This window comes from Scyliorhinus torazame, chromosome 1 (assembly GCF_047496885.1).
Source record: "Scyliorhinus torazame isolate Kashiwa2021f chromosome 1, sScyTor2.1, whole genome shotgun sequence".
NCBI classification, from domain to species: domain Eukaryota; kingdom Metazoa; phylum Chordata; class Chondrichthyes; order Carcharhiniformes; family Scyliorhinidae; genus Scyliorhinus; species Scyliorhinus torazame.
This window is the reverse complement of record NC_092707.1, coordinates 1213368-1227696: the sequence shown is the minus strand read 5'-3', so window position 1 is coordinate 1227696 and position 14329 is coordinate 1213368. Positions and strand designations below refer to the sequence as shown.

At 49.2% G+C, this 14329-nt stretch overlaps 1 protein-coding gene across 9 annotated transcripts in view; it reads right to left on the bottom strand.

Annotated features, from left to right (window-relative positions):
- The window catches only part of ncor2 (nuclear receptor corepressor 2), a 1088322-nt gene that overhangs the window by 766726 nt on the left and 307267 nt on the right, over window positions 1–14329 (bottom strand). For all 9 annotated transcript variants that reach the window (XM_072510208.1, XM_072510371.1, XM_072510235.1 and 6 more), the window contains one exon: window positions 9583–9681. In XM_072510208.1, the coding sequence (XP_072366309.1) occupies window positions 9583–9681 (99 nt within the window). The remainder of the gene's footprint in view (window positions 1–9582; window positions 9682–14329) is intronic.

The following is a 14329-nucleotide window of genomic DNA, read 5'->3' as shown; positions in this document are numbered from 1 at the left end:
GTAATTCCCAGGGTTATCCCTAGTTCCTTTTTTGAAGAGGGGCACGACATTCGCCACTCTCCAATCCCCTGGTACCACCCCTGTTGACAGTGAGGACGAAAAGATAATTGCCAACGGCTCTGCAATTTCATCTCTTGCTTCCCATAGAATCCTTGGATATATCCCGTCAGGCCCGGGGGACTTGTCTATCCTCAGGTTTTTCAAAATGCCCAACACATCTTCCTTCCTAACAAGTATTTCCTTGAGCTTACCAATCTGTTTCACACTGTCCTCTCCAACAATATCGCCCCTCTCATTTGTAAATACAGAAGAAAAATACTCATTCAAGACCTCTCCTATCTCTTCAGACTCAATACACAATCTCCCGCTACTGTCCTTGATCGGACCTACCCTCGCTCTAGTCATTCTCATATTTCTCACATATGTGTAAAAGGCCTTGGGGTTTCCTTGATCCTACCTGCCAAAGATTGTTCATGCCCTCTCTTAGCTCTCCTAATCCCTTTCTTCAGTTCCCTCCTGGCTATCTTGTATCCCTCCAATGCCCTGTCTGAACTTTGTTTCCTCAGCCTCACATAAGTCTCCTTTTTCCTCTTAACAAGACATTCAACCTCTCTTGTCAACCATGGTTCCCTCACTCGACCATCTCTTCCCTGCCTGACAGGGACATACATATCAAGGACACGTTGCACCTGTTCCTTGAACAAGTTCCACATTTCACTTGTGTCCTTCCCTGCCAGCCTATGTTCCCAACTTATGCACTTCAATTCTTGTCTGACAGCATCGTATTTACCCTTCCCCCAATTGTAAACCTTGCCCTGTTGCACGTACCTATCCCTCTCCATTACTAAAGTGAAAGTCACAGAATTGTGGTCACTATCTCCAAAATGCTCCCCCACTAACAAATCTATCACTTGCCCTGGTTCATTACCCAGTACTAAATCCAATATTGCCCCTCCTCTGGTCGGACAATCTACATACTGTGTTAGAAAAGCTTCCTGGACACACTGCACAAACACCACCCCATCCAAACTATTTGATTTAAAGAGTTTCCACTCAATATTTGGGAAGTTAAAGTCGCCCATGACTACTACCCTATGACTTCTGCACCTTTCCAAAATCTGTTTCCCAATCTGTTCCTCCACATCTCTACTACTATTGGGGGGCCTATAGAAAACTCCTAACAAGGTGACTGCTCCTTTCCTATTTCTGACTTCAACCCATACTACCTCAATAGGGTGATACTCCTCGAACTGCCTTTCTGCAGATGTTATACTATCTCTAATTAATAATGCCACCCTCCCCACCACTTTTACCACCCTCCCTAATCTTATTGAAACATCTATAACCAGGGACCTCCAACAACCATTTCTGCCCCTCTTCTATCCAAGTTTCCGTGATGGCCACCACATCGTTGTCCCAAGTACCGATCCATGCCTTAAGTTCACCCACCTTATTCCTGATGCTTCTTGCGTTGAAGTATACACACTTCAACCCATCTCCGTGCCTGCAAGTACTCTCCTTTGTCAGTGTTCCCTTCCCCACTGCCTCATTACACGCTTTGGCGTCCTGAATATCGGCTACCTTAGTTGCTGGACTACAAATCCGGTTCCCATTCCCCTGCCAAATTAGTTTAAACCCTCCCGAAGAGTACTAGAAAACCTCCCTCCCAGGATATTGGTGCCCCTCTGGTTCAGATGCAACCCGTCCTGCTTGTACAGGTCCCACCTTCCCCAGAATGCGCTCCAATTATCCAAATACCTGAAGCCCTCCCCCCTACACCATTCCTGCAGCCACGTGTTCAGCTGCACTCTCTCCCAATTCCTAGCCTCGCTATCACGTGGCACCGGCAACAAACCAGAGATGACAACTCTGCCTGTCCTGGCTTTTAACTTCCAGCCTAACTCCCTAAACTTGTTTATTACCTCCACACCCCTTTTCCTACCTATGGCGTTGGTACCAATGTGCACCACGACTTCTGGCTGCTCCCCCTCCCCCTTAAGGATCCTGAAGACACGATCCGAGACATCCCTGGCCCTGGCACCCGAGAGGCAACATACCTTCCGGGAGTCTCGCTCGCGACCACAGAATCTCCTATCTATTCCCCTAACCATTGAATCTCCTACAACTATTGCTTTTCTATTCTCCCCCCTTCCCTTCTGAGCCCCAGAGCCAGACTCAGTGCCAGAGATCTGGCCGCTAGGGCCTTCCCCCGGTAGGTCAACCCCCCCAACAGCATCCAAAACGGTATACTTGTTTTGAAGGGGAACGGCCACGAGGGATCCCTGCACTTTCTGCCTGTTTGTTTTTTTCCCCCTGACTGTAACCCAGCTATTCTTGTCCTGTACCTTGGGTGTGGTTACCTCCCTGTAACTCTTTTCAATCACCCCCTCTGCCTCCCGGATGATCCGAAGTTCATCCAGCTTCAGCTCCAGTTCCCTAACACGGTCTTTGAGGAGCTGAAGTTGGGTGCACTTCCCGCAGGTATAGTCAGTGGGGACACCGGTGGTATCCCTCACCACCCACATCCTACAGGAGGAGCATGTAACTGGCCTAGCCTCCATCCCCTCTTACCTGACAGAATATAGCTGCCGTGTGGACTAACTAGATCTCCGCCCTCCGACTCTGCTCCCAGTCAGCTACACTTTCTGTAAACTCCTGGCTCTCTTCGCACTCTTTGCGGAAATGTCGGAAACAAAATGAAAGGAGCACCTTACTCCCTCCTCACCTAACTCCCTCGGCCACCAAACTCTCACTATCGCACTCAAATGCACCAAATTCAGCACTCTCTCGGTCACCAAACTCTTACTATAGCACTCAAAATGCACCAAATTCAGCACTCAGTGCAAACAAAGTCTGCACTGTAGGGGATCACTTTTATACTGTGAATCTAGCCTCTGAAAAACTGGCCTAATCCAATTAACTAATTAACAAGCTCCAGCTGCAAGTGCCTACAAGTAGAAGCCTGTTTAAAGCTGATTGAAAATTCACCTTCTTCTAAACCAAACAGCAACTTTTAAGTTAATGAACTAAATAAAAGAAAGACTAAACTTTAGATAAAAATGAAGCCTTATACTCCCTCGGTCACCAAACTCTCACTATCGCACTCAAATGCACCAAATTCAGCACTCAGTGCAAAACGAAGACATTACCTATGTTCCCGGAGCTTTACACTGGGATTCGGGATTAACTGTGTTCCCGGAGCTTTCCACTGGGATTTGGGATTAACTGTGTTCCCGGAGCTTTGCACTGGGATTTGGGGTTACCTGTGTCCCCGGAGTTTTACACTCGGATTTGGGATCAACTGTGATCCCGGAGTTTTACACTGGGATGTGGGATTAATTGTGTTCCCGGAGCTTTACGCTGGGATTTGGGATTAACTGTGTTCCTGGAGCTTCACACTGCGATTCGGATTAACAGTGTTCCCGGAGTTTTATACTGGGACTCGGGATTAACTGTGTTCCTGGAGCTTTACACTGGGACTCGGGATTAACTGTGTTCCCGGTGCTTCACACTGCGATTCGGGATTAACAGTGTTCCCGTAGTTTTATACTGGGACTCGGGATTAACTGTGTTCCTGGAGCTTTACACTCGGATTTGGGATTAATTGTGTTCCTCGAGCTTTCCACTGGGATTTGGGATTAACTGTGTTCCCAGGGTTTTACACTGGGATTCGGGATTAACTGTGTTCCTGGAGCTTCACACTGCGATTCGGGATTAACTGTGTTCCGGGAGCTTTACACGGGGATTTGGGATTAACTGTGTTCCCAGAGTTTTACACTGGGATGTGGGATTAATTGTGTTCCCGGACCTTTACGCCAGGATTTGGGATCAACTGTGTTCCTAGAGCTTTCCACTGGGATTCGGAATTTACTGTCTTCCCGGGGTTTTACACTGTGACTCCGGATTAACTGTGTTCCCGGAGCTTTGCACTGGGATTTGGGGTTCCCTGTGTTTTCGGACCTTTAAACTGGGATTCTGGATTAACTGTGTTCCCGGAGCTTTAAACTGGGATTCTGGATTAACTGTGTTCCCGGAGCATTACACTGGGATACAGGATTAACTGTGTTCCCGGAGCTTTACACTAGGATACGGGATCAACATATGTTCCTGGAGCTTTCCACTGGGATTTGGGATTGACTGTGTTCCCGGGGTTTTACACTGGGATTCGGGATTAACTGTGATCCCGGAGTTTTACGCTGGGATTCGGGATTAAATGTGTCCCCGAAGCTTTAAACTGGGATTCGGGATTAACTGTGTTCCCGGAGCATTACACTGGGATTCGGGATTAACTGTGTTCCCGGAGCATTACACTGGGATTCGGGATTAACTGTGTTCCCGGAGCTTTACACTAGGATTCGGGATGAACATATGTTCCTGGAGCTTTCCACTGGGATTTGGGATTAACTGTGTTCCCGGGGTTTTACATTGGGATTCGGGATTAACTGTGTTCCCGGAGTTTTACGCTGGGATTCAGGATTTTCTGTGTTCCCGGAGTTTTACACTGGGACTCCGGATTAACTGTGTTTAGGAGCTTTACACTGGGATATGGGATTAACTCTGTTCTTGGAGCGTTACACTGGGATTCGGGATTCACTGAGTTCCCGGAGCTTTACCCTCGGATTTGGGATTAACTGTGTTCCCGGAGTTTTACACTGGGATTCAGGATTAACAGTGTTTCCGGGATTTTACACTGGGATTGGGGATTAACTGTGTTCCCGGAGCTTTACACTGGGATTGGGGATTAACAGTGTTCCCGGAGCTTCAAACTGGGATTCGGGATTAACTGTGTTCCCGGAGCTTTACACTGGGATTCGGGATTAACTGTGTTCCCGGAGCTTTACACTGGGATTCGGGATCAAATGTGTTCCAGGAGCTTTCCACTTGGACTTGGGATTAACTGTGTTCCCGTGGTTTTACACTGGGATTCAGGTTAACTGTGTTCCCGGAGTTATACGCTGGGATTCGGGATTTACTGTGTTCCCGGAGTTTTACACTGGGACTCCGGATTAACTGTGTTCCCGGAGCTTTACACTCGGATTTGGGATTAACCGTATTCCCGGAGCTTTACACGGGGTTACGGGATTAACTGTGTTCCTGGAGTTTTACACTAGGATTCGGGATTTACTGTGTTCCCGGAGCTTTACAGTGGGATTCGGGATGAACATATGTTCCTGGAGCTTTCCACTGGGATTTGGGATTAACTGTTTTCCCGGGGTTTTACACTGGGATTCGGGATTAACTGTGTTCCCGAAGTTTTACACTGGGACTCCGGATTAACTGTGTTCCGGAGCTTTACACTGGGATATGGGATTAACTCTGTTCCTGGAGCTTTACACTGGGATTCGGGATTAACAGTGTTTCCGGGGTTTTACACTGGGACTCCGGATTAACTGTGTTCCCGGAGCTTTACACTGGGATTCAGGATTAACTGTGTTCCCGGAGCTTTACACTGGGATTGGGGATTAACTGTGTTCCTGGAGCTTTCCACTGGGATTTGGGATTAACTGTGTTCCCAGGGTTTTACACTGTGACTCCGGATTAACTGTGTTCCCAGAGCTTTGCACTGGGATTTGGGGTTCCCTGTGTTCCCGGAGCTTTAAACTGGGCTATGGGATTAACTGTGTTCCTGGAGCTTTAAACTGGGATTCGGGATTAACTGTGTTCCCGGAGCTTTAAACTGGGATTCGGTATTAACTGTGTTCCCGGAGCTTTACACTGGGATTAACTGTGTTCCTGGAGATTTCCACTGGGATTTGGGATTAACTTTTTTCCCGGGGTTTTACACTGGGATTCGGGATTAACTGTGTTCCCGGAGTTATACGCTGGGATTCGGGATTTTCTGTGTTCCCGGAGTTTTACACTGGGACTCCGGATTAACTGTGTTCCCGGAGCTTTACACTGGGATTAACTGTGTTCCTGGAGCTTTACACTAGGATTTGGGATCAACATATGTTCCTGGAGATTTCCACTGGGATTTGGGATTAACTTTTTTCCCGGGGTTTTACACTGGGATTCGGGATTAACTGTGTTCCCGGAGTTATACGCTGGGATTCGGGATTTTCTGTGTTCCCGGAGTTTTACACTGGGACTCCGGATTAACTGTGTTCCGGCGCTTTACACTGGGATTCGGGATTAACTGTGTTCCCGGAGCTTCACACTGGGATTCGGGATTAACTGTGTTCCCGGAGCTTTACACTGGGTTTCAGGATTAACTGTGTTCCCGGAGCTTCACACTGGGATTCGGGATTAACTGTGTTCCCGGAGCTTTACCCTCGGATTTGGGATTAACTGTGTTCCCGGAGCTTTACACTGGGATTCGGGATTAACTGTGTTCCCGGAGCTTTACACTGGGATTCGGGATTAACTGTGTTCCCGGAGCTTTACACTGTGATTCGGGATCAAATGTGTTCCAGGAGCTTTCCACTTGGAGTTGGGATTAACTGTGTTCCCATGGTTTTACACTGGGATTCGGGATTAACTGTGTTCCCGGAGTTATACGCTGGGATTCGGGATTAACTGTGTTCCCGGAGTTTTACACTGAGACTCCGGATTAACTGTGTTCCCGGAGCTTTACACTCAAAGAACAAAGAACAAAGAAAAGTACAGCACAGGAACAGGCCCTTCGGCCCTCCAAGCCCGTGCCGACCATGCTGCCCGTCTAAACTAAAATCTTCTACACTTCCTGGGTCCGTATCCCTCTATTCCCATCCTATTCATGTATTTGTCAAGATGCCCCTTAAATGTCCCTATCGTCCCTGCTTCCACTACCTCCTCCGGTAGCGAGTTCCAGGCACCCACTACCCTCTGCGTAAAAAACTTGCCTCGTACATCTACTCTAAACCTTGCCCCTCTCACCTTAAACCTATGCCTCCTAGTAATTGACCCCTCTACCCTGGGGAAAAGCCTCTGACTATCCACTCTGTCTATGCCCCTTATAATTTTGTAGACCTCTATCAGGTGGCCCCTCAAGTCGGATTTGGGATTAACCGTATTCCCTGAGCTTTACAGTGAGATTCGGGATTAACTGTGTTCCCGGAGTTTTATACTGGGATTTGGGATTAATGGTGTTCCTGGAGTTTTACACTTGTATTGCCTCACAATCACACCGAGAGTGACAATGCCTCACACTCACACCGGGAGTGACACCGCCTCACAGTCACACCGGGAGTGACACCGCCTCACACTCACACCCCCTCACACTCACACCGGGAGTGACACCGCCTCACAATCACTCTGGGAGTGACACCGCCTCACACTCACACCGGGAGTGACACCGCCTCACAGTCACACCGGGAGTGACACCGCCTCACAATCACTCCGGGAGTGACACCGCCTCACAATCACACCGAGAGTGACAATGCCTCACAATCACACCGAGAGTGACAATGCCTCACACTCACACCGGGAGTGACACCGCCTCACACTCACACCCCCTCACACTCACACCGGGAGTGACACCGCCTCAAACTCACACCGGGAGTGACACCGCCTCACAATCACACCGAGAGTGACAATGCCTCACACTCACACCCCCTCACACTCACACCGGGAGTGACACCGCCTCACAGTCACACCGGGAGTGACAATGCCTCACACTCATTCCGGGAGTGACAATGCCTCACACTCACACCCCCTCACACTCACACCGGGAGTGACAACGCCTCACACTCACACCGGGAGTGACAATGCCTCACACTCACACCGGGAGTGACACCGCCTCACACTCACACCGGGAGTGACAATGCCTCACACTCACACCGGGAGTGACAACGCCTCACACTCACACCGGGAGTGACACCACCTCACACTCACACCGGGAGTGACAATGCCTCACACTCATACCGGGAGTGACTATGCCTCACACTCACTCCGGGAGTGACACCGCATCACACTCACACCGGGAGTGACACCGCCTCACAATCACTCTGGGAGTGACACCGCCTCACAATCACACCGAGAGTGACAATGCCTCACACTCACACCCCCTCACACTCACACCGGGAGTGACACCTCCTCACAATCACACCGGGAGTGACAATGCCTCACACTCATTCCGGGAGTGACAATGCCTCACACTCACACCCCCTCACACTCACACCGGGAGTGACACCGCCTCACACTCACACCGGGAGTGACAATGCCTCACACTCACACCGGGAGTGACACCGCCTCACACTCACACCGGGAGTGACAACGTCTCACACTCACACCGGGAGTGACAATGCCTCACACTCATACCGGGAGTGACCCACTTCACACTCATACCGGGAGTGACAATGCCTCACACTCATACCGGGAGTGACTATGCCTCACACTCACTCCGGGAGTGACACCGCCTCACACTCACACCGGGAGTGACAATGCCTCACACTCATACCGGGAGTGACTATGCCTCACACACACTCCGGGAGTGACACCGCATCACACTCACACCGGGAGTGACAATGCCTCACACTCACAATGGGAATGACAATTCCTCACACTCACACCGGGAGTGACTATGCCTCACACTCACAAGGGGAGTGACACCACCTCACACTCACTCCAGGAGTGACACCGCCTCACACTGACACCGGGAGTGACAATGACAGACACTCACACCGGGAGTGATAATGCCTCACTCTCTCACCGGAAGTGACAATGCCTCACACTCACACCGGGAGCGACAATGCCTCACGCTCACACCGGGAGTGACAATGCCTCACACTCACACTGGGAGTGACAATGCCTCACACTCACAGCGGGAGTGACACCGCCTCACATTCACACTGGGAGTGACACCGCCTCACACTCACACCGGGAGTGACAATGCTTCACACTCACACCAGGTGTGACAATGCCTCACACTCACACCGGGAGTGACACCATCTCACACTCACACCAGGAGTAACGCTGCCTCACACTCACACCGGGAGTGACACCATCTCACACTCATACCGGGAGTGACACCACCTCACACTCACACCGGGAGTGACACCACCTCACACTCACAATGGGAATGACAATGCCTCACACTCACACCGGGAGTGACGATGCCTCACACTCATACCGGGAGTGACAATGCCTCACATTCACACCCCCTCACACTCACACCGGGCGTGACACCACCTCACACTCCTCCCGGGAGTGACACCACCTCACATTCACACCGGGAGTGACACCACCTCACACTCACAATGGGAATGACAATGCCTCACACTCACACCGGGAGTGACGATGCCTCACACTCATACCGGGAGTGACAATGCCTCACATTCACACCCCCTCACACTCACACCGGGCGTGACACCACCTCACACTCCTCCCGGGAGTGACACCACCTCACATTCACACCGGGAGTGACACCACCTCACACTCACAATGGGAATGACAATGCCTCACACTCACACCGGGAGTGACGATGCCTCACACTCCTCCCGGGAGTGACAATGCATCACACTCACACCGGGAATGACACCGCCTCACATTCACACCGGGAGTGACACCGCCTCACACTCACACCGGGAGTGACAGTGCTTCACACTCACACCAGGTGTGACAATGCCTCACACTCACACTGGGGTGACACGGCTTCAAACTCACCTGACTCCTTCCTCTGCGTTTATAATTCCGTCGCAGGTGTGCTTTATAGTTCTCACTCTTTTTAGACAGATAATAGTAAAGAACACAGTCAGCAACATCCTGTAAACACAAGAAAAACACAGTTTGCAATAAATATAAAAAAGTGCACGCCACAGGACAGAAAGTTCACACTGCACTGACTGATCACAGTTACACTGTCACCTCACACACCGCACTGTCTGATCACAGTTACACTGTAACCTCACACACTGCACTGTCTGTTCACAGTTACACTGTAACCTCACATCCTGCACCGTCTGTTCACAGTTACACTGTAACCTCACACACTTAACCGTCTGATCACAGTTACACTGTAACCTCACACACTGCACTGTCTGATCACAGTTACACTAACCTCACACACTGCACTGTCTGATCACAGTTACACTGTAACCTCACACACTGCACTGTCTGTTCACAGTTACACTGTAACCTCACACACTGCACCGTCTGATCACAGTTACACTGTAACCTCACACACTGCACTGTCTGATCACAGTTACACTAACCTCACACACTGCACTGTCTGATCACAGTTACACTGTAACCTCACACACTGCACTGTCTGATCACAGTTACACTGTAACCTCACACACTGCACTGTCTGATCACAGTTACACTAACCTCACACACTGCACTGTCTGATCACAGTTACACTGTAACCTCACACACTGCACCGTCTGATCACAGTTACACTGTAACCTCACACACTGCACTGTCTGTTCACAGTTACACTGTAACCTCTCACACTGCACTGTCTGATCACAGTTACACTGTAACCTCACACACTGCACCGTCTGATCACAGTTACACTGTAACCTCACACACTGCACTGTCTGATCACAGTTACACTGTAACCTCACACACTGCACTGTCTGATCACAGTTACACTGTAACCTCACACACTGCACTGTCTGTTCACAGTTACACTGTAACCTCTCACACTGCACTGTCTGATCACAGTTACACTGTAACCTCACACACTGCACCGTCTGATCACAGTTACACTGTAACCTCACACACTGCACCGTCTGATCACAGTTACACTGTAACCTCACACACTGCACCGTCTGATCACAGTTACACTGTAACCTCACACACAGCACTGTCTGATCACAGTTACACTGTAACCTCACACACCGCACTGTCTGATCACAGTTACACTGTAACCTCACACACTGCACTGTCTGATCACAGTTACAGTGTAACGTCACACACCGCACTGTCTGTTCACAGTTACACTGTAACATCACACACTGCACTGTCTGATCACAGTTACACTGTAACCTCACACACTGCACTGTGTGTCACAGTTACACTGTAACCTCACACACTGCACTGTGTGTCACAGTTACACTGTAACCTCACACACCGCACTGTCTTCTCACAGTTACACTGTAACCTCACCCACTGCACCGTCTGTTCACAGTTACACTGTAACCTCACACACTGCACTGTCTGATCACAGTTACACTGTAACATCACATACTGCACTGTCTGATCACAGTTACACGGTAACCTCACACACTGCACTGTCTATTCACAGTTCCACGGTAACCTCACACACTGCACTGTCTGTTCACAGTTACACTGTAACCTCACACACTGCACTGTCTGATCACAGTTACACTGTAACCTCACACACTGCACTGTCTGTTCACAGTTACACTGTAACCTCACACACTGCACTGTCTGATCACAGTTACACTGTAACCTCACACACTGCACTGTCTGATCACAGGTACACTGTAAACTCACACACTGCACTGTCTATTCACAGTTCCACGGTAACCTCACACACTGCACTGTCTGTTCACAGTTACACTGTAACCTCACACACTGCACCGTCTGCTCACAGTTACACAGTAACCTCACACACAGCACTGTCTGATCACAGTTACACTGTAACCTCACACACTGCACCGTCTGCTCACAGTTACACAGTAACCTCACACACAGCACTGTCTGTTCACAGTTACACTGTAACCTCACACACTGCACTGTCTGTTCAGTTACACTGTAACCTCACACACTGCACTGTAACCTCACACAGTGCACTGTCTGATCACAGTTACACTGTAACCTCACACACTGCACTGTCTGATCACAGTTACACTGTAACCTCACACACTGCACTGTCTGTCACAGTTACAATGTAACCTCATACACCGCATTGTCTGCTCACAGTTACACTGTAACCTCACACACTGCACCGTCTGATCACAGTTACACTGTAACCTCACACACTGCACCGTCTGATCACAGTTACACTGTAACCTGACACACTGCACAGTCTGATCACAGTTACACTGTAACCTCACACACCGCACTGTCTGCTCACAGTTACACTGTAACCTCACACATAGCACTGTCTGCTCACAGTTACACTGTAACCTCACACACTGCACTGTCTGATCACAGTTACAGTGTAACGTCAAACACTGCACTGTCTGATCACAGTTACACTGTAACCTCACACACTGTACTGTCTGATCAGTTACACTGTAACCTCACATCCTGCACCGTCTGTTCACAGTTACACTGTAACCTCTCACACTGCACTGTCTGTTCACAGTTACAGTGTAACCTCACACACTGCACCATCTGATCACAGTTACAGTGTAACCTCACACACTGCAGCGTCTGATCACAGTTACACTGTAACCTCACACACTGCACTGTCTGTTCAGTTACACTGTAACCTCACACACGGCACTGTCTGATCACAGTTACACGGTAACCTCACACACTGCACTGTCTGTCACAGTTACACTGTAACCTCACACACTGCACTGTCTGATCACAGTTACACTGTTACATCACACACTGCACTGTCTGATCACAGTTACACTGTAACCGCACACACTGTACTGTCTGTCACAGTTACACTGTAACATCACACACTGCACTGTGTGTCACAGTTACACTGTAACCTCACACACCGCACTGTCTTCTCACAGTTACACTGTAACCTCACCCACTGCACCGTCTGATCACAGTTACACTGTAACCTCACACACCGCACTGTCTTCTCACAGTTACACTGTAACCTCACACACTGCACTGTCTGATCACAGTTACACTGTAACCTCACACACTGCACTGTCTGATCACAGTTACACTGTAACCTCACACACTGCACTGTGTGTCACAGTTACACTGTAACCTCACACACCGCACTGTCTTCTCACAGTTACACTGTAACCTCACCCACTGCACCGTCTGTTCACAGTTACACTGTAACCTCACACACTGCACTGTCTGATCACAGTTACACTGTAACATCACATACTGCACTGTCTGATCACAGTTACATGGTAACCTCACACACTGCACTGTCTGATGACAGTTACACGGCAACCTCACACACTGCACTGTCTGTTCACAGTTACACTGTAACCTCACACACTGCACTGTCTGATCACAGTTACACTGTAACATCACATACTGCACTGTCTGATCACAGTTACACGGTAACCTCACACACTGCACTGTCTATTCACAGTTCCACGGTAACCTCACACACTGCACTGTCTGTTCACAGTTACACTGTAACCTCACACACTGCACTGTCTGATCACAGTTACACTGTAACCTCACACACTGCACTGTCTGTTCACAGTTACACTGTAACCTCACACACTGCACTGTCTGATCACAGGTACACTGTAAACTCACACACTGCACTGTCTATTCACAGTTCCACGGTAACCTCACACACTGCACTGTCTGTTCACAGTTACACTGTAACCTCACACACTGCACCGTCTGCTCACAGTTACACAGTAACCTCACACACAGCACTGTCTGATCACAGTTACACTGTAACCTCACACACTGCACCGTCTGCTCACAGTTACACAGTAACCTCACACACAGCACTGTCTGTTCGCAGTTACACTGTAACCTCACACACTGCACTGTCTGATCTTAGTTACACTGTAACCTCACACACTGCACTGTCTGTTCAGTTACACTGTAACCTCACACACTGCACTGTAACCTCACACAGTGCACTGTCTGATCACAGTTACACTGTAACCTCACACACTGCACTGTCTGATCACAGTTACACTGTAACCTCACACACTGCACTGTCTGTCACAGTTACAATGTAACCTCATACACCGCATTGTCTGCTCACAGTTACACTGTAACCTCACACACTGCACCGTCTGATCACAGTTACACTGTAACCTCACACACTGCACCGTCTGATCACAGTTACACTGTAACCTGACACACTGCACAGTCTGATCACAGTTACACTGTAACCTCACACACTGCACTGTCTGTCACAGTTACACTGTAACCTCACACACCGCACTGTCTGCTCACAGTTACACTGTAACCTCACACATAGCACTGTCTGCTCACAGTTACACTGTAACCTCACACACTGCACTGTCTGATCACAGTTACAGTGTAACGTCACACACTGCACTGTCTGATCACAGTTACACTGTAACCTCACACACTGTACTGTCTGATCAGTTACACTGTAACCTCACATCCTGCACCGTCTGTTCACAGTTACACTGTAACCTCTCACACTGCACTGTCTGTTCACAGTTACAGTGTAACCTCACACACTGCACCATCTGATCACAGTTACACTGTAACCTCTCACACTGCACTGTCTGTTCACAGTTACACTGTAACCTCACACACTGCACCATCTGATCACAGTTACAGTGTAACCTCACAC